General features: G+C 37.4%; 1 protein-coding gene across 3 annotated transcripts in view; it reads right to left on the bottom strand.

Moving 5' to 3' along the window:
* Positions 1-22,166, bottom strand: part of SFSWAP (splicing factor SWAP) — a 117,937-nt gene that overhangs the window by 17,489 nt on the left and 78,282 nt on the right. For all 3 annotated transcript variants that reach the window (XM_027844197.1, XM_027844196.1, XM_027844198.1), the window contains 2 exons: positions 18,694-18,884; positions 1,779-2,044 (listed from right to left, as the gene is read on the bottom strand). In XM_027844197.1, the coding sequence (XP_027699998.1) occupies positions 1,779-2,044; positions 18,694-18,884 (457 nt within the window). The remainder of the gene's footprint in view (positions 1-1,778; positions 2,045-18,693; positions 18,885-22,166) is intronic.

Raw genomic sequence — 22,166 nt, forward strand, 5'->3', positions numbered from 1 at the left:
GAATAAGAATACACTTCTTGAATATATCAGCACTGGATAAACACACAGTCCTTTTAGATATACTAACAAAGATAGATTTCATGTTTTATAGATAGTAAATAAACTGACACTAAAGCTAAAAACTTACAGCTTAAGTCTCAGAGTAAATACTTTTAACTTCTGAATGTAACCACTTAGAAAACAAAGTGTGTAACAATTACAGCACCATTTTCTTAATTAAAACAGAGCAGGCAGAACAAATGTAAACATTGTAAATGGAAAAGTTTTACTAAGAGATGTTTGAATTAATCCTGAAAGAAGATTTTCCTATGACCAACTTCTCATACTTAAGCAACAAAATAAACATTCTATTTTATCTTCACACTGTTAACAGTGCTTAAGACTGTGGACTTTCTGAGTACTGTAATAAAGAACTTGCTGTATAAACTACAGCCCTCTGCTGCTCTAGAAAGAGTACCACTGGACTTGCTATAATGATTATAATGACTTTTCTGCATCTGTGTGACATATCCTCAGCCATATGCTACTGTTTAAGCAGTATTTTCACGTGAGAAAGAAAACACAAATGTCCACCAGGGGCTTTGAAAGACAGACAAGAGGAGCAGCAAAGACAGCCAAAACATCCAAAGGAGGCAGGTTTGGTCATTATCTTTTCCTTTAACCCCTCACCCTTCCAAACTTTCCAAACCCAAGTTATGGGTCTTTTTAAAGTTTTTTTCTGAGTCACAATAGGGCGAAGTCCACCCATCCTACACCATGGAACTTTAAAGTGCTTTTATATTAGGGCAATATGCAGCATTTGGCCTATTTTTTATTTTTTTTTAAAACGAGGACAGGAAAAATCCATCTTTTTTCTTGAAAAGAAAATTTACAAAAACCAAAGCACCAATTAATGAAGAATACATGAAATACAAGTTAAAAAGTTTAAAGAAAACTGAATTAAATGAGATGCCCCCCCTAACTTCCTAAAAGCAGTCACTCTACTATAACAAAGCACTGAATACTATGACTCACAAAAGTCTAAATGCCTTTTATTTACACTGTCAGAAGTACTAATTTTGTTTACTTCCTTTGCCATTTATTCTTCAAACACCAGATTAAAGAGAAAGGACCTTACTCCTGAAGTCCATCACATGAAAACTGTTTTCACAAGATAGTGACTGCCACAGGGAGGTTTAGAAAGACCAGCTTTAAAAATAAGCAAAACAAAACAAGATGAAAAAAAAAAACCAAACCAAACCACTTTTATTATACTTTTTAAAACCTTGTGAGTTTTTCATTCACATACACCTCCATGTGACTATGCAGAATGAGTACACATTTGTAATTCTACTAGCAAAGATTTCTTTGGTATCGAAATCTAGCATCAAAAAAAATGAGACAGTAAGGAAGAGTTTATAGAAAAAAAAAGAAATATGGGACACATTCATTAATCTACTTGATGATAGATGAGTTGTTAAAATCTAAACCATTTTTAAACTGTCCTGATTGGAGGTGTTGAATAACCCTCCCCCTACCCTATAAGCTCCCTTAGGGCAGGTTTTATGGCTTATTTATCTCTGTATTATTTTGGAAACTCCCCAATACTAGGCACTCAATAAATATTAATGGAATTGAAAAGATTATCATGGAATACGCTGAAAGTAAAAAGAAAAAAAATACCTTTCTTCATTATCATTAACTATATTTACAAGGATTTAATGAAACAGTCCAATTTTCTCTTAAATACAAATTGATTTGAAAAGTGAAGAAAAAGACTATTTTTTTGCAGAACTCACCTTGACCGTCGGACAGTTCTATAGGCACTGGGAAGAGAATGCTTTGCTTTTGAATGTGATCTAGACCTGGACTTAGATGATGAATGGTACTTGGGAGAGCGGGATCTTGTCCGAGACCTTTTTTTGTGCTTTTTCTTTTTCTTTTCCTTTTCTTCTTCTCGGGGAGGATCTTTACTTTTGCTTGAAGGCCTTTCTGGTGGCTTAACTTCCAAAGCTGGAAGAGGTCTCACTCCAGTCAGTAAAGTACATGGCATATTACTGACTTCCTGAAAGAATGAAGCCAATAGCTGGCTGTTAAAAAAAAAGGCTGCCGTGGTGGCCTGAATGTACAGTCAAAAGCCCCAATGTAAAGAATGACCCCATCACACTAGTAAAACACCTTTACTCTACACTTGTTCGTCTGCTCTTCTCCCCATCCTGATTCCTTGGGGAACCTGTTTAATTCTATGGAGTCTTCTTCTTGAGTCTCTGGCCCCCTTTAGCCTTGGGTCACTCTCACCATCTGCTACCATCCTCCATGTTTGCTGCTGAATGTAGATGGAGATAATCACCCAACCATTTTGAGTGGGTCCACTACAAATTTATGTTACACAAGCTCAACTGGGCCCTCACAATCTTCAACACCTCCCTAATTAATTCACTGTTCCACACTGGCTTTTCTAAACCCTGTTCACAGCCATGATTCCCTTTCCCCCCACCCTCTTAGCCAAGGATCTTGTCTCACATCTTATGGAAAAAAAAGGCCATTCACCAAGAGCTCCCTCTTTTCCCTTCCCATCTCCCGCCACCCAGATGCCATCTGCCACCATCTGTGCCTTCACCCCTGTCTTATGTGAAAAGGTAGCTTTACTCCTTGTCAAGATTAATTCCTCTACGTGGAAATGAGGACTTCTGTTTCATCCTGTTTCCTCCAGCAGACTGCCTCCCTTACCTCCCTTATCCTCAACCTTTGCTTATCTCTCTAATGGCTGCTCCTCTACTACCTACAAATATGTCCACTTTTCCCCCCACACTAAAAAGCTCTCACTTGATCCTTCTGTTTCCACTATTGCTCTGTATCTCTTCTGCCTCTTGCAGCTAAACTCCTTGAAAAGGCTGTCTACAATAGTTGTCTCTACTTTTTCTCCTCTCACTCTCTTAACCTCTTATAATCCATCTTCTGATCTTATCATTCCACCAAAACTGCTGTCTCCAGTTATCAATGGTATCTTAGTTGCCAAATCCAATAGCCTTTTCTTAATCCTCATTCTCTTTGACCTCTCTGTAGCCTCTGACACTGCTGATCACTCTCTCTTTGGTATTCTCTTCTCTCTAGATTTTCAGGAATCACTCTCTCCTGGTTCTCCTTTTACCTATCAGACTGCTCCTTCTCTGTCTCCTTTGCTGGATCCTCATCTAGGTCACACCACCTAACCACAGGTGTCCCTCAGGACTCTGTTTTGGGACCTCTTCTTTTCTCCCTCTATACTACTTCATTCGGTTGATGAGATCATCAATTCCCATGGATCCAATTACCACATTTATGATGATGATTCTCAAATCTACCTTTCCTTCTCCAATCTCTCTGTTGACCTCCAATCTCACATCTCCAACTATCTTTCAGACATTTCGAATGGGATGTCCAGCAGACATCTTAAATTCAATTATGTCCAAAACTGAACTCATTACCTTTCCCACTAAATCCTTCCCCTTTCCAAACTTCCCTATTACTATAGAGGGCAACACCATCCTTCCAGTCCCCCAGGTTGACAACCTAGGTGTCATCCTTGTCTCTTCACTATCTCTCACCTCCCATATTCAATCTGTTGCCAAGGCTTGTAGATTCTGTCTTTGTAAAATCTCTGGCATAGTCCCCTTTCCTCTGATACTGCCACTCTTCTGGTAGAAGCTCTTATCAACTCACCCCTAGACTATGGCAATAACCTGCTGGTCTGCTTTTCACAAATCCCTCCCCTCCTCACTCTACCCAACTGCCAAAGTGATTTTCCTAAAGAGCAGGACCAACCATGTCACTCTCCTATTCAATGAACTCCACTGATCCCCTATCATTCAGAATCCTTTGTTTGGTGTCTAAAACCCTTTATAACCTAGTCCTCTCTGCCTCCACCTTATTCTCCCACCACAAACTCTTTGATCCGATGACACTGGCCCCTTGCCATTCCACAAACAAGATACTTCTGTCTTTAGGCTCAGGGCATTTTCTCTGGTGTCTCCTATGCCTGGAATGCTCTCCCTCATCTCCGCCTTCTGGCTTTGCTGGATTCCTTCAAGTCTCAATGAAAATGCCCCCTTCTGGGAGAAGTGTTTCCCAATCCCTCTTAATTCTAGAGCTTCCTCTCTGTTAATTATTTCCTATTTATCTTGTTTATGCATAGTTTCTTGTTTACTGTCTCTCCCACTAGGTGAGCTCCCTGAGGGTAAGGACTGTCTTTTGCCTTTCTTTGTATCCCTATCTCTTAGCACAGTGCCTTTCATATAGTAGATGCTTAATAAATGCTTACTGACTGGGTGATTTGAGACTGAAATAAATACAGTCCCATCTCTTTTAAATCACTAACCTATCCTTTGGCACGAACAACATGTTTAAGCCTGTACTTGGGAAAGTGACTACAATCATTACAAAAATAATTTTAGGAGAGATAATTATCCAGGTAAAGTTTTGAGACTACATAAACATTTTCACTAATGTATCTGTGGGGAGAGTGGCAGTTTAATGCCCAGAGAGCCAGCTTTGAAGTCAGGAAATTGGGGTTCAAGTCTTATCTCTGACACATATTGCTGTGGAAACTGTGTCAAATCCCTTAATGTCTCAGTGCCACAGGTATTTCCCTAAAAGTTTAAGTTTTGGGGGAGGTGCCAATCTGTACTAGTAGGGACTTTCTTTTTTTTTTTTAAACATGGAGCTCTTTATGCCAATGCAATCAACATAGCTAACCCAAAAAAGAAATCTTGGCAGGGGGAAAATGGGGACATCAAAGGTATTTCACTGAATAATTCTTCAGTCTTGCACAAGGAGAAAAAAAAGGAAAAAAAAAAGCTTTTGCTCTTTGAAATCTCTCTCTCACATACCAATTTCCTCAACTGTATAAGTACTCTGTTATAAACCTATAGTGCTGAAGATTAATAACAGATATCTAAAAGTGAGTATTCAGATGCAGGTCCTGGGTGAAGGGTCGAGCCCAGAGGACTGGGCAGCAGAACCCAAGGGACAGTGCTGGTTCCCTAGCTCACTATGTGTAGGCGAGTAAGCCCCGGGCCTTGCTAATTCCTAAAATGGGGGTAGCATCTGCCTGGATAAATTTGCAGGGATTACTCCCTTCAAGCTCTAACATACTATGACCATATGGTTCTAACTGACATTCTGTGAGGAGGTCTACATTTTATTTTTTTGTCGGGGAAACAAAGAATAACAATTTATTTAGAAAAAGTGATTAAGTTCTGTTTTCTGTTAATGTGATAAAGTATCCTTTATGAATCATAACAACACTCTGAAGATTGCTCCTCATCAACGAATGAACTTAAAATAAGACACATTTTGTTTTAAGATGATTACTGCAAATGCAAAGGTATGCAGTCCCCTAACCACCTTTATATTAAGGATAGAAAGGTCATTTCTCAACTCATTCTAAATGACTAATTTTAGCTACAGTCAATTAACCATCACACACCTCAAGACATACAGAGAAATCTGCAATTTATCATTTTGTGCCTCAGAGAATTCTGCTGCAAGGTGTATTTAAAACAATTCCAGTCAGGCAGGCACTACAGGTTTGTCCTTCATTTCAAATTCTGTCACTCCCAAGCTGTTGTTTCATAGGAACTGGAAAAATCAGATTTATCCAGCTATAATTTCCACTTTGCCTATCCTGACATTTCCCCTATTTATGACTGGGAGGCCTAATTTGAGTACAACAGGAACTAACAGATTAAAGTATGGAATTTGTAAATAGATTTTGATAAATTGTGCTTCCTACTTCCCTATTTTAATATGTGGTATCACAAAGAAATGCACTTTGGAGAGATGTAAGCCATATGTGGTTTAAATTATTATACCAAATTGTAACCAAAATTGCTATTCCCAACTGTTTTAAGACTAGTTTTTTTTGTAATATTTACAAAACACACTAAGATAATGCTAAACTTGTTTGAGTTTCAAGGATCATAAATAGGTTTGAGAATTATCACCTAAATTAACAAACTGGTTTCTCATAATACAGGATAGAGCTGGTTTACAAGCACATGTATTCAAATTAAACTAACAAAACAATCTTAATGTGTTATTTTTGTTTTTAAAACTTCTCCTTTGAAACAACCCTTGAAGCCAACTGTTCCTTTTCACATTTTTTTTTATATCAAGCACATCATTTAGACTAACACAAAGATGGCAGTGATTTTAAAGTGAGAAACACGTAAGAGAATGAAACATAAACGGTAAAATCTATCACTCTGAATGGCTGGAAAAGAGAATGTCTATTTCATTAAACATTTTGCTAACAGATTTATCATATTAATCGTATATGGATTACCTATATACAAAGAGTACAAGTGCAACAAAATACACAAAACACTAAAACTCCCTTGGAACAAAGTATGATATTTTCTTGATGATCCAGAAGCCTTTTTGGGAAATCATGAATCAAGGACCATCATTATGAAGGTGTGCTGATCATCACTGCTGTATAAGTGTGCAGAAACTAGCACTGAAACAGCAGGTAGGTTGATACACCGCTAGACAGAACATTTTTTGGTGAAATGAAAGGAGCTTTGACAGATGATCAGATCCAAAATTAGGATAGTATCACCACAGCAAAAAAAATACTAGTATGGCAGGAAAATTTAGTAGATGAGGTTTTTGACACCTAAATTGTAACTCCTGCATCTGGATCATTTGATCAACCATAATCACAAGATTAAAAGCTGCCAAAGAGAATTTTAGAGGTAGAAAGTTTGTTCAAGATCATTGGATTAGGGGCAGCTAGGTGGCACAGCGGATAGAGCACCGGCCGTGAAGTCAGAAGGACCTGAGTTCAAATTCGGCCTCAGACCAAACACTTGACACTTACTAGCTGTGTGACCCTGGGTAAGTCACTTAACCCCAATTGCCTAACCAAAAAAAAAAAACAAAAACAAAACCAAAACATCGTCAGTTAATTTCATTTTTTACAAAGAAAGAAAGCTGAGATGGAGTGATTTGCTCATGGTCACAAAATGAGCGAGCTTAGGCGGCAATGCTAGTACTACTAGAACCCTGACAGCACAATTGTACTAGTAGGGCCTAGCACAATTCTAGTATCCTAGAACCCTTGCCGGCTGGCTTCCAGTTCAGTTCTCCACCTAGAACTGGGCTGCTCCTTTTTTAAGACATGGCATATGACAGTCCAATAAACATGGAAAAAAACACTAAGGAGGATTAAAAAGGTAAAATTATCTTTTGAATTTCAAATAGAAGAAGGAGAGAACTAATTTCCTAGAGAAAGATCAAACTCATCTTTAGAATGTGGGTAAAAGCCTAATTCAAATTTCTGTTTGTAGAGATGATGAGAAACAGAGAAAAAACTGCCTTCCTCTACCAAACATTCAAGCACCAGGGCCATTGGTTTTCTTGTCCCTGGCAGCCAATTCTCTCTCTCCTGACCTTGCCTTTTCACTGGTTGTAATCTGTACTTCTCATATACACTGCAAGCATCTTGTGTACAAGAGGTGTTGGCATGTTGTCTCCATTATTAGAATGTGACGTTCCTTGAGGAAAGGGGCCGTGTTTTTGCTTTTCTTTGCATCCCTAGCCCTTCTGGCAGTGTTTGATAAATACTTGTTGACTGACTGCCTATGATGCTAGGTATTGGGGTTACAGACAAAAATAAAATGAGCTCATGGGGGGATACAACATGGACAGAGAATCATCATCATGGTAATTCTTCTAGTTGGTGGTGATGTATTAGACACTGGATACAGAAAGGTATGGCATCCAAATGCAGTTTTCAGTGCTTTTGGTATAGGGCGGAGAGGAAGGCATTAAGGAGGAAAATAGCATATATAAAAACTTGTAGCATGTGCACACAAACACACATTCAATTACAGTGCTCAGACATGTACACACATACATGTCTTTAGCTACAGATGTAGCTTAAGTGGTGGTAAATATATTTCATTATCTGCAAAATGACGATAATACTTGTAGCACCAGCTTCACAGAAATGTTTTGAGAAAAATTCCTTATAATCCTTAAAACTATAGCCATTATTATTTGAATTAAGGGATCTTGCTTTTATTATACTAGCTAGTTTTTAATGGGATAATGATGATACAATGTTTTCTTTGCTAATTGTTTATATTTTTCAGTTTCCTGTTTTTAAGCAAGGGAATCATCTCAGGTCAAGATTTTCACCTAACAGTAATCAAGATATGGGGGTGAGAGGGAGAAATAGGTTCCATGAATCTATCAAATAATTAATCTTTACACTTAAAATGAAAACAGGACTTTGATTCACGCATTTGAAACTGGTCATTATGACAACTTGGATTAGATTCTATCTGTGTTGGTAATCCTATTTTTTAGCTTAATGGTATTTATAGAACATTCCCTGTGGAGGTTCTTGGCACAGCAAAAGAACGTTTTAAAACCAATAACTAACCCAAAGATCCCAGCTACTGGAGCAACAACTATTTAAACAAAAACTGTTGGGAAAACTGGAAAACAGTCTTGCCGAAACTAGGTTATCAACCGGCATCTCACATGTATACCAAATAAGTTCCAAATTAGTACACAAGTTAGAGATGATGGGTGACACCAATAAAAATTAGAGGAGAATGGAGGAAATTTCCTATCAAATGTGTGGATAGAGGAAGAGTTTGTGACCAAATAAGAGATAGAAAGGTTCACAAGAGGTAAAACAGATAACTGATTACATAAAATTAAAAAAGGTTCTACACAAACAAACCCAAAGCAGTTAAAACAGAAGAGAAGCGGGAAATTAGGAAAAAAAAAATTTGTAATATGTTTCTCTGATAAAGGTTGCATTTCTAAGATACATGGGAAATGAAGTGAAATTTATAAGAATAAGAGCCATTCCCCAAAGGATAAATGGTAAAAAGATATGAATAGGCAGTTTTCAGAGGAAAAAAATCGAAGCTATCAATAGCCACATGAAAAAAGCTCTAAATCACTATTAGAGAAATAAAAATGAAAACAACTCTGAAATAAGAGCACTATCCCTTCCCAATATTTTCACTCAAACAGAGGGTGAAGTTGGTGGTGAACAAGCACGTAGGAGCTCTTGCACAACCTTCACTAATCTGAAGTTGATTGAACAGAGGTGCTTGGAAATTTTAAGAGCTTTTTTTTTTTTTTGGCAAGGCAGTTAGGGTTAAGTGACTTGCCCAGAGTCTCACAGCTAGTAATATCAAGTGATCAAGTGTCTGAGGCCAGATTTGAACTCAGGTCCTCCTGACTCCAGAGCCTGTGTTCTATCCACCATGCCACCTACATGCCCCAAGAACCTTCTTTCAAAAGGAAAGAGGAACTCACTCTTACTGTTTTCCAATAATGCTGAAGGTACACCAGGGGATTTGAAAGACTTAGACTGTGAAACCCAGAAATGATCATCTGGATGGAGTTTAAGATCAGCACTTTTTTTTTGGGGGGGGGGGAAATCAATGAACATAGACAAAACTTTTGAGATCCAAATCTCTCCCGATTTTCCTCCTATCTCTCTGATCACCCCTTCTCTGTTTCTTTGCTAGATCATGGCCTCTAACCATAGGTGTTCCTCAAGGTTCTATACTGTGCTCTCTTTTTTCCCCTCTATACTACTTCATTTTGTGATCATGATGGGATGCTTGCGCTTGGACCCCAGCCTGAGGACCACATCTCTCCCCAGCCCAAAGACCCTATCTCTAGTAATAACTCATGAGTGGGCCTAGTGAGGCAAACTATCTCTCCCTGTCATAAGAACGAGCTGACTTCTGCAGAATTTCCCTTGTATTATTGGGATTATCTTGTACCAGCAGAACTATCATGCACCGATTCCCACAGTTACTGTACACAATCCAGACATCAACTGTCAAGACTATCGTGTTATAGATGTAGATGTACAGATCCCTTAGAATCCCTTCCCCTCCTCCTCATCCCCCACCCCCCCGGCCACGCCTGTAGTGAATGATGCTTATGTCCAAGGTACAGAAACTGTATGTTCCTTTAGGAGTTGGCCACTCCTTGACCCCCCTAATTAGCATATTTGCCTCATAACTCACTGAACTTTTTTTATATAAGCTCTAGCATCACTCCTAAATGTGTGGAGCTCTTTCCTACCATATTAACATTACAATAAATTTTTTGCCACTTGACTAGAAGACTGCTTGAGTCTGTGAACTCTTTCCAGACAACTCTGCCCTGAACCTTGGTATTTTGGGGTCCCTGCTCCCCTAAACTGCATCAATCTCATAAGCTTTCATGGATTTAATTAATATCTCCATAGGCTAATGATTCTCAAATCTATATTCCTGTTCCAGTCTCCTTGCTGACAGACCTCCAATCTCTCATCTCCAAATGTCTATTGGATTATCTTAAACTCAACATATCCAAAACTGAATTTATTATCTTGTCTTCATTGCACTGCCTGAAAACATGCCTTACATAGTCAAATCATCTGATTCCCTGCCTCCCTGCTCTCCCAATAAAGGATCCAAATTAGCCAGCTGCTTCCTTAAGAAAATAATCTAAAATGTTTAAGAAAATGTCTCTCACTCAATTTAAATGTTGAATTGAGCTTAATTTAAGAAATTTTGAGTTTAACAGCTAATCTAAAATTTATATATGAGTACTTTGCAATACAAGTTAAACGGTCATGCTCAAGACTCTAGTCTATCACCTTTTCTTTGGCTTCCTAAGGCATTTTTCTGAACTCTCAAAAGAAACCAATCAATAAGAAACTGTGTGAGAAGCTTGTAGGAGGGCATGATAATTGCTACGGGTATTGACCAATGGCAAATTATTCTTCTAGAGACAGTCTGAGCTGCCTTTTCAAGAAGCAGTTTTAATGCCTAAATGAAAATGACTAAAATAAAAATCAGCAGAAAAAGACTATAATAGCAAAGTCTAACTTCTGAAGAGAATAGTGAAATGTTGTAAAACTTATAACAGAGCAAATCATATTTATCTTTCCACCATATTTTTGTATTTGTCAACAGGTAAGCAATAAAAACTAACAAGTATTTCCTGCTGTGAAAAATTAACTGCCAAAAAGCAGATTAACCTTTATTTGAAAAACGAAATACAATGGTATTATTTATTAAGAAATACCAAATTAGCTACAAAACAAGATTAAATATGAAAACTTCACACATCTAACAAGTTTTCCTGACGTTGTGAAACTTCATTAAATTATCATGTAATATTTCTATGGATGAGTCCCCTGAAAAAAATGTCCTAATATGTTTTATTCTCTGCTTCCAAATACTTCACAGTTAGGTTATTATTATTACACGTGAAAGATTTTTTTGAGATGTTTAGAAAGCTAGTAGATGTATTTACTATTTGTAGTTCTTCCTAATTTCCTACACTAACACTGGCTTAAATATGGTAGGTGCTCAATACATACTTGTTTGCTACATTACCATTTCCTTTTTAAAACTTTAGGTGGATCTAAATGATCTGTACTTAAATGCTTACTTCAAAAACTGAGAAGCTCTGGGTTTTCATCAGTGTGGGTATTTCCTCCTCTAATGGAGATGGCAATCCCTTCACACCTTAGTAGATGGCTTCATGAGCTATTATAGCTAAAAAACCTGACCACCAGAGACTTTCTTCAAGATGGAAAGTAGAACAACAGCCCAGTTCTCTTAATTAGGATTAAAAAAAAAAAAAGAATACCAGAATGGAAAATGATTACAAAATCCAAGGAGAAACTATGTTAAATGCAGCTGAGGTCGGCATAAAGTGGTATCTAGAAAAGCCTCCTCAGAGGCACAGCCTGAAGTGTCTGAAGCTGCCTATCCAGGACAGGGAGACTACAGCCTATGGTTATGTTGTTCTGTATCTCTGATCCTGAACCAAGGATCAGAAATCTACAGGGTTCAGACAGGGAGGACAACGATATCCCGGACCATATTATGACCTAGATCCCAGATAATACCAATCAGTATCAAAGAAATCCCCACTATTCCCTCCAGAAGGGTGCAGAGGCTAGGCCCAATACGAAGTCCCAATTTAGGAAGTCAGACTAGAAGAATGAATAAATACAAGAAAATACCAATAGAAAAATGAAGAGAAATATTGTGGAGCCAAGGAAACCCAAGACACAAATTCAGAGAAGAATAACTCTCCATCATCTACAAAATAACTAAATATCGATGGTAAGACTCTCTGGCTTAGTGAGACTGGTCTTAGAATGATGGCTTTTGCCAGGCCTGTGCTCAAATCTTTTCTTGCCTGACAGGACGTGTCAGAGCTTAGCCTCTACCAACACAGTTTTTGAGATAAGCTTTTATTAACTAAACAATTATAAAACACAAACCTGGAAACCTTGGACAGACTTGCTATATTAAATAAACTATCTACAACTAGGCTGTCATGGGTACATTTTTCCTATAACATAAATGACTGTCTATCAGGTAGGACATTGATTTCAAGACTGGTTTCTATAGCTGAAATATTCCAAACTATTGCCTTCTGAGACAACAAAGAAGGATGATTGATTGCTGTTATAGAATTGTGAGATTTAAGAAAAAAAAATTCCCAATAAGTACATTATCAAGTTTTCATTAAGGAGAACAACCAGAAACCGTATATCTTGAAAATACTGTCCAATCTCAATGTGTCTGATCTTTGTCTCATTTCTTACCTAGCCTTAATCACTGAATGGGTGCTGCCTCAGTCAAACTGAAATCTATTAAAGACTTTAGCTTAAAAAGGCCAAGGCCTCCCACTGCATCCAGGACCATCTCCAGCTGTCTTGATCTGTATCTCACCACTGGACTCAGTTGGCTCTAGAGGAGAAAGCGAGGCTAGTGACTTTGCATAGTCCTGCCTCACTTAAGTACAATTCACTTGCATGTCATGGCATCACCTCCCTGATGTCCTGGCGCTCTTCGAGAATGAAGGACAAACAACAACAGATCTAGCAGGTTAACCAAGAGATTATAACCTATGGAGGTTTCATAAGAACTATGATGAAGTGATAGAGCTGGGCTCAGTACTAGCTCTACCACTACCTAGCTGCAAACCCCTTTACCTCTACAGCCCTCAATTTTTAAATCTGTAGAATAAAAAGATAACTACCAGATGATACTTTAAGGTCCCTTAGAACTCTGAAACACTATGGTTATGTGATTCCATTGAGTGCACAAAATTTCCATCACTGGATTTGTCTGAAGTCAAGAGTAATATATAACCTCAGAAACTGCATTAAACTAAAAATATTTTAGAGTTTGTGTATTAATTATAGCAACTTCCAACTTAATTACAAGTATTTTTGTTCAGAAGCAATTAAAGATATTTATCACCATCTGTTACTAACATTACATTTTTGTGGGCATATTCTATCAGTTACAATTTGTGATTGTACATCCAAGAGAATTATCCAAATGATTTCTTAAAACAAGCAAAAAATTTATGTTTTTAAAAAATATTTCAAAATAAGGTTTACTTTCAGGGAACTGTAAAGATGGGAGAAGTCAGACATTAAGTATTGTACAAAAGGAGATGAAATACTGCTATAACAAGATGGAAAACATAGGAGAGGATGGGGGAAAATTAGGTAAAAAATAAAGGAAATGAGTTGTGGTTAAAATTCAATAAAAATATAATTAAAAAAAATCTCAAGCATAAGTTCTACTATGATATAACTTCTCAACACTTACAAATCATCCCCTAAAACTAAGAGTAAAATATTTGTCCTAAACCATTGAAATACAAAGGAACAGAGACGAATGGAAACAGAACACAAGAGACAGGCAAGTGCCTTTGCACTAGTGCATGGATGTATCCTGTCATGGAAATTTACAGAGAAGAGTGATATATTCAAGAACCATGAGGTGGTAATTTGAGAGATGAAAGACATATCTTGTATCTCTACATTATCCCATTAATTTCTGTTCCCCTTTATTTCAGTAGCCCAGGAATGTTTCTACATTCATGCATGTGTATTCATGCATGTTCACATGTATGTAGGCACACCTATTTGTATATGGTCAATTCTGGTCATTGTCAAAATTTAAGGATTATGTGTGTAGCAGAACCAGAAACAATTCTCAAAGTACAGATTATGTGAGAACAAGATGGTGGTGCTATGTTTCAGATTCTAATAATGCCGCATAAAGACTGTTAGAAATCTTATGATGCCCTCACTCGGTTCAGTCTTTTGGTGTCATCTACATCATAATTTTCAGGGCAGCTGGTGATGCGGTACAGTCAGGCCTGGAGTCAGGAAGACCTGAGTTTAAATCCTGCTTCAGACACTTCCTATCTGTGTGACCCCAGGCAAGTCACTTCACCCCATTTGCCTTGGTTTCCTCATCTGTAAAATGAACTGGAGAAGGAAATGGTAAACCACTCCACTATTGCCAAGGAAACCTCAAATGGGGTCACAGAGAACTGGACATGACTGAAACAAGTGAACAACAACATGTCTTGTTTTAGAAATCCTCCGCTCGGGGTTTTGAGAGATAGTTAATGACAGCTCTGCATTATAAAATTAATGTAGGACTATCGCTACTGTAGATGTCAAAACAACCTGTATCCAACAATTTAAAAATATTGTTAAGAATATTTTCTTTCAAAAAGTTGTCTGGGAATGATGAGAATTATTATTTTTATCTCTTGCCTTAGAAGAAGCAGTGGTTTTTTTTATACTTAACACCATATCTAAGTTTAGCAACCATAATCCATTCTAAATTTCAGTTTAAATGCAAAGTGGTCCTTTGATTGATTTCAATTCTGAGTACTAGCTTCTTCAGTCATTCTGGAATATTAAAGTGCCACAGTTTTATTGTAATGATTTACTGATATGAAGATAATTATGCCCTGAAATGAAAGTCTGGTCATTTTCTATTATCTTTTGTCATTTAAAAAAATAGGTAGGTCACAAAAACGTTTCTAAGATCAAAGATCCCCTTGACATTTATTCTTGGAATACAGTTTAAAAGAAAAGTTGTATTGCCTCAAATTATAAAACAGCAGAAAGTTCTAAAGCTTGAAGACTCAGCAAGGTGAGAACATGGAACATCATTTTAATTGGTTATTAACAGTGGACAAAAGAATGATAGATTTAGAACTGTTTAACTTTTTCATTTTCAAGATGAACAAATTGGGGGCCAGAAAATTAGTTATCCTGTTTAAGGTCACACAGCCAATAAATAGCACAGCTGAGATCTGAACTCAAGGCCCGTGTCTCCAAGTGTAGCACTTGTCACAAAACTCTGTGAGTCAGGTAATTTTATTTTATCCTTTTCAGTTACTGGCCCAGATGCTATTTCCCTCTGTATCTCTGAGCAGTAGGGCGGTTTGTTAGTTTTAAACTCAAAGATCACAGATAACAAAAATGTGTAACTGAGATCAGAGCTCAAAATTATATCTACCTATAAACACAGTAAGTTATTACATTCAATACATATTTAATCTCTTTTAAAATATTTTAAATACTTTCTAGTCATCAAAGGGAAATAAAATATCTTATAAACAACAGAAAATATTTCCAAACTATCTCATTTTAATTTCCTGGAGTTTGAGAACATATGGTACTTAATCTTGATACCTGAATGTCAAAGCATCAGGACAGGTTCTCAAAAGCCAGGAAACTAAACTGAAAAAGAAAGTTAATTTATGACTGATTACACACTACTCCAGGTCAGTCCACTGACTAAATATGATATTAACAAAACACACTGTGTTATAGTTTACAAAGAATTAACTTTTATTTTGGTTATTTTCCCTGGTTAGATAAGGTTTCAGTAACATTTTACATAAAAATAGGATAGTTAAAAATTTAATATTAACTCTAAAAGGAGAACTCTAACTGGTCAATTTGCTCATTATCTTAGCAAAGGCAACAGTAAGCAACAGTTTCTTACCAGTCATTAAGATGTACGGAACACTAAATATAGCATTTGTACACAAACTATCACAAAACACTAGCTCTTAAAAACTTCTTTAGAAACTTCTGATGGAGAATTGGTAAGTAATTATGTAACCTCTGCCCTTTCTTGCCCAGTTAAGACAGAGACTCTACAAACTGTTTTGTAACCAAAATATTTAATCATGCAATGTTGCATGAGAGAGCTGTATCAATGCCTTATCCCCAACTAGGCAGTGAGCTCTTTGAAGGTTGGTGTCTTGCATATTCCTAGGAAGCCTACCAAAGCAGTCTGCACATAGCAGGCACTTCATAAACATTTGGTGTTTGCTCACAGAGTACATGATAAATGGTGGTTTTTAGAGATCCTGGTGACGGGTACCTCCTGGTTCTCAAGGGAGCCTTTCTCAAGATTTTAGTACTTGGCTCACAGTTGGGGTCTATTCCAATTACCTTTCTACTTGGGGATTTCAGTTTACATGCTGATGTCCTGTCAAATGCTAGTTCACTAACCTCTTCAACTCCTGTGATGTATACTCTTCACAACATCTCAACACACAGAACCTTCTATGACACACAAAGTTTACTTCTACAATTTATAACTGAAATACCTTTATCTGACCAGAATTCCCTATGTTTTCTTTCTGTTTCCAAACTTAAACCCATTGTCTTTTGTACCTGAATCCTCCAGTTCCTCCAGCACTCCCTGCTTTCCCAGCCTGTCCACCTTTGTTCTGGCCTGACTTTTCTCCCTTCTAAATCTTGCCTACAACTAACCAGTTCAACTTGATATACTGTTTTCTACTCTTGAATCCTTTGTAACCGTGCTACTGTTGCTCATTTTTTTTCTAACCCTCCCACCCCCACTCGCACCCCAGCTACTCCCATCATCTACCTTTCAGCTCCTACTCACACATAAGTGGAAGTCAGGAAATCATGTTGCCTACTGCTAGGTGGTGCAATGGATGGAGTGCTGGGCCTGGAGTCAGGAAGGCTTGAGTTTAAATTTGGCCTCAGACACTTACTAGCTGTGTAATTATGGGAAAGTCACTTCACTTCTATCAGTCTCAGTTCCCCAACTGTAAAATGGGGACAATAACATCACTTACCTCATAGAGTTATTGTAAGGATCAAAAGAGACTTAAAAAATAAAAAGGGCTCAGCACAGTGCCTGGCACACAGCAGATGTTTAATGGTGACTGATCTTATTGGTTCTATCTCTGTAACATTCTCACATTTATCCCCATCTCTTTCCATAATGCAATTACTCTATTTTAGGCCCCCATCAATCCTTGCCATCAGTCTCCCTGCATCATAGCCTCTCCTCTCTTAAACTAACCCTTCACACAGTCGCTGAATTGATATTTCTACAGCAAAGGTTTGACTATTTCATCTGGCTTGCTCAAGAAGCTCTGGCAGCTTGCTCCCTACTGCCTCTAGGATAAGCCAGAACTTCCTTTAGGATTTAAAGCTCTTCACAATCTTGTTCCAAACTCCCTCCTCAATAATCACATGTCGCTTTTCCTCATAAACTTAAGACACTGAAGCCGAACTGGCTTATTTGCTGTTCCATATCCATGGTATTCTACTTTACATTCCTATATGTCTGCAGAGGTTGTCCTGCATGCACTGGAATAATTGCCCTCATTATCTGCCTCTTGAAATTCCTGTATCTCTTTGGGATAAGTTCAAGGACCACCTCATCCTGCTCCCTCTCTCCAGTTGTCAGTGGCCTCCCCACGAAACTTTTTATTTACGCAGTTCACATTTTCTATTTACTTGTGCATGTGTTATCCTGTCCCCACTCCCCATCAGAACAGAAGTTCTTCCAGGGCACACACGGTTTCATTTTTGTTCCTGTACTTCCCCTGCACAGCACAGGACCTGGCAGATAGGAGGGTCTAAAAAAACATTCTTACTGATTTGGAACTACGTCAGACTGGAAGCTGTCAGACTGTGTAAACTCTATGACTCATCTATACCATATGAGGTATATATCTCCAAAGAGTTCAAAGAAAGAGGAAAAGGATGCACATACTTAACATTTATAGCAGCTCTTTTTGTGGTAGCAAAGAAATGGAAACTAAGGAACTATGCCCTTGACTGAGGAATGGCGAGTATTACATGAACGTAATGGAATACTATAGTGCATTAAGAAGGGATGGAGAGAATTGTTTCAGAGAAACGTAGAAGACTCGTATGAACTGATGCTCAGTTAAGTGAATAGAATCAGGAGAAAAATTTGTACAATAACAAAAGCACTATAAGGGAAACAATTCTGAAAGACTTAAGAACTCTGATCAATTCAATGACCAACCATGATTCCAGAGCACTCATGATGAAACATGCTCCTACCCCTTGACATCCTAAGGTGACAGACTCAGGGTGCAGACTCAGACATGTATTCTGGTTTTGCTTTTTGTTTGTTTTTAATGGGGGAAGGGAAGCAGGAGAGGGCAGATTTTCGTTTGCTGAAAAAAACACCCGCTTGTTGGATTTAAGACAAATTGTTTTTGTTGTTGATAATGAAATGAGCTGCTAGCCAATACTCTTCACCGTATTTCATCAATACGGTTAACATGTGGTTAATATAGTACATGGTTATACTACCTATAAGAATATACAATAAGTATGTAGTTATAACTAGATAAAAAGTATTTACAGTAGTCCCTTTGTTGTAGCTTAAATCTGCCTAATTTTAAGGACAGAAAGTGGACTTGAGTCTCAGACTTTCAAAATAGACAGAAGCCACCATAAGGTACCAGTGGAGAGAACAGCAGCCATGTTGGTGGGATGCTGACAATAAAACCAATGGTCCCATGTAGACATAGTACTCCCTCACAGCTCACCTCCACACCAAAGGGATGATCGTCCACCTTCCCAGATTCTGCTTCCGACATGGGATTTTTTAAAGTCTGTAAAAAGAGAGCAGCTTTCCTTTTCCGCTCAGCCTGAAGCTGCTTTTCCTTTGACTCCTTGGAGGCCTGGGCCAGCTTTTCTCGGGCAGCAGCTGCAAGCCGATCCTCTAGCTTTTGCTTTGCTTTGGAAACAAACAAAAATATGGGCAATTTGGAACAAGTCATCTTAGAAATGGAATGAAGTTTTCTCATACTTGATTTTTAACAAAAAAGGAAAAAGACACCTATAAAATAATGCACATTTAACAAGTAAATTTTAGTAGAAAATTGTTTCTCTCTACTACAAAAACTGAATGCCAGCAAATTCTATACAATTCATCTAAATGCAAAGACATATAATTTCTTTTTTTAAAATTTATTTTGATTTATCAACAATGACTTCCATATGCTTTTGAGTTTAAAATTTTTCTCCCCCTCTCTCCCCAAGATGGTGCACAATCTGATATGGGCTATACATATACATTCCTATTAAACATATTTTCACATTAGTAATGTTGTAAGTAAGAATTAGAACCAATAGGAGGAACCACCAGAAAGAGGAAACAAAACTCAACAGAACAGAAAAAAAAAATAGCAAATAGTATGCTTCGATCTGCATTCAAATTCCATAGCTCTTTCTTTAGATGTGGATAGTATTTTCCATCATGAGACCTTTGGAGATGTCTTAGATCCTTGTATTGCTGGGAAGGGTTAAGTTTATCAATATTAGTCATCGCACAAAGTGGCTGTTATTGTGTACAATGTTCTCTTGGTTCTGCTCACTTCACTCAGCATCAGAGTATAATTTTTTTTAAAAAAAAATTTTCAAAAATTTATTTATCTTTCTCTTTAAATTTTGAGTTACATATTCTCTCCCACCCTCCCACACCCACTGAGAAGGCAAGCAATACGATATCAATTATACAAAAGCATATTTCCATATTAGCTATATATTTTTTTAAAAAGCAAGAAAAATAAAGCAAGTTAGAAAATTATGCTTCAATTTGCACGCAGAGTTCATCTCTTCTTTCTCTGGAGGTGGATAGTATTTTTCATCATGAGTCCTTTGGAAATGTATTGGCTCACTGTATTGATCAGAGTAGCCAAGTCTTTAAAAGATGACCATCATTATAACGTTGCTGTTACCATGCACAATGATCTCCAGGTTCTTTTCACTTCATGTCGCATCCATTCATATAGGTTTTCCCATGTTTTCCCTTGTCATTTCCCATAGCACAATAGTACTCCATCAAAATCATTTGCCATAACTTACTCAGCAATTCCTTGACTGATAAGCATCCCCTCAATTTCCAATTCTTTGCCACCACAAAAATAGCTGCTATAAATACTTTTGTACCTATAGGTCCTTTTTTCCCTTTGATCTCTTTGGGATATAGAACGAGTAATGATATTGCTGGGTCAATGAGTGTGCACAGTTTTACAGCCCTTTGGGCAGAGTTCAAAATTGTTTTCTAAAATGGTTGGACCAGTTCACTACTCCACCAACAATTCATTAGTTTACCTATTTTTCTCTTATCTCTTCCAACATTTGTCATTTCTGATAGGTGTGAGGTGGTACTTCAGAACTTTTAAAATTTGCCTTTCTCTAATCAACAGTGATTTAAAGTATTTTTTTTATATGACTATACATAGCTTTGATTTCTTATTCTGAAAACTGCATGTTCATATCCTTTGACCATTTATTAACTAGGGAATGGCTCTTATTTTTATACATTTGACTCAGTTCTATATTCGGTATATATTTGAGAAATGACTTTATCAGAGAAACTTACTGTAAAAATTTTTGATTATAACTTCATTGTCTATGGTACCTTTTAGCATAATGTAATTTCCCTGATTACGTTTCTTAATTAGGCCTATCTTTGCTTTTGCTTTGCCTGAGATCATGATTACTACTCCTGCCTTTTTTACTTCAGTAGATGCATATAAGTTCTGCTCGAGCCCTTTGTTTCAATTGTGTGTCTTTCTGTTTCAAGTGTGTCTTTAGAAAAGAACAACATATTGTTGGATTCTGGTTTCTAATCCATCTTATCTGCTTCCATTTGATGGATGAGCTTATCCCATTCAGAGTTATGATTACCGTGTATTTCTCTGCATCCCATTTTCTTCTATTGTCTTCTCTCTCTTTTTAGCCTGTCCCTCCCCAAAAGTTTACTGTGCTTTTAATAATTGCCTCCCTTAATCCACCCTCCCTTTCATCACTCCCTGTTCCTCCCACCCCCTTCCCCTCCTATTTCCATGTTGGGTAAATTACATTTCTATACACAACTGCATGAGTGTGTGTGTGTGTAGTTTAAGGATTGCTCGCTGCTCTCCCCACTTTCCTTTCCGTTGTAAAGCTCTTTGTGTGCCTTTTACGTGAGAAGATTCCCCGTTCTACCACTCCTTTCTCTCAGTACATCCTTTTTTCTCACTCCTTCATTTTTTCTGGAGATCATTCCAACATAATTGACTCACACCCATGCCCTCTGTCTATATAAACTCCTTTTAACTGCTCTAATAATGATAAAGTTCTCAGGAGTTACATGTATCATCTTCCCATATAGGAATGTAAACAATTAAACTTCATTAAATCCCTTATAATTACTCTCCTGAGTTTTCTGTTTGAATGTCAAATTTTCTATTTAGCTCCGGTCTTTTCATCAGGAATGTTTGAAAATCCTCTATTTCATTAAGTGTCTCTCCTCTCGCTTCCCCCCTACCCGGATTATGTTCAGTTTTGCTGGGTAGGTGATTCTTGGTTGTAATCCTAGTTCCTTTCCCTTCTGGAATATGATATTCCAAGCCTTTTGCTCCTTTAACAAGGAAGCAGCCAAATCTTTTATAATCCTGACTATGACTTCACAATAACTGAATTATTTCTTTCTGGCTGCCTGAAGTATTTTTTCTTTAACCTGGGAGCTCTGGAGTTTGGCTATAATTAATTCTTGGGAGTTTTCATTTTGGGATATCTTTTAGGAGGTGAGAGGTAGATTCTTTCAATGTCTATTTTGCCCCCTAGATCTAAGGTATTGGGGCAGTTTTCCTTGATAATTTTTTAAATATGATGTCTGGGCTCTTTCTTTCAGGAAGTCCAATAATAAATGATCTCTCCTTGATCTATTTTCCAGTTCAGTTGTTTTTCTGATGAGATATTATACATTTTCCTTTATTAGTTAATTCTTTTGACTTTGTTTTTATTGTTTCTTGATGCCTTGTAGAATCATTAGCTTCCACCTGCCCACTTCTCATTTTTAAGGAATTATTTTCTTCAGTGAGATTTTTGTACCTCTATTTCCATCTGGCCAATTCTCTTTTTTAATTCTCTTTCTTAACAAGTTATTTTATTTTATTTTTTTTTTGGTGAGGCAATCGGGATTAAGTGACTTGCCCAAGGTCACACAGCTAGTACGTGTCAAGTGTTT

The sequence above is a fragment of the Vombatus ursinus genome, unplaced genomic scaffold (genome assembly GCF_900497805.2).
Source record: "Vombatus ursinus unplaced genomic scaffold, bare-nosed wombat genome assembly UNPS02014935.1, whole genome shotgun sequence".
NCBI lineage: Eukaryota > Metazoa > Chordata > Mammalia > Diprotodontia > Vombatidae > Vombatus > Vombatus ursinus.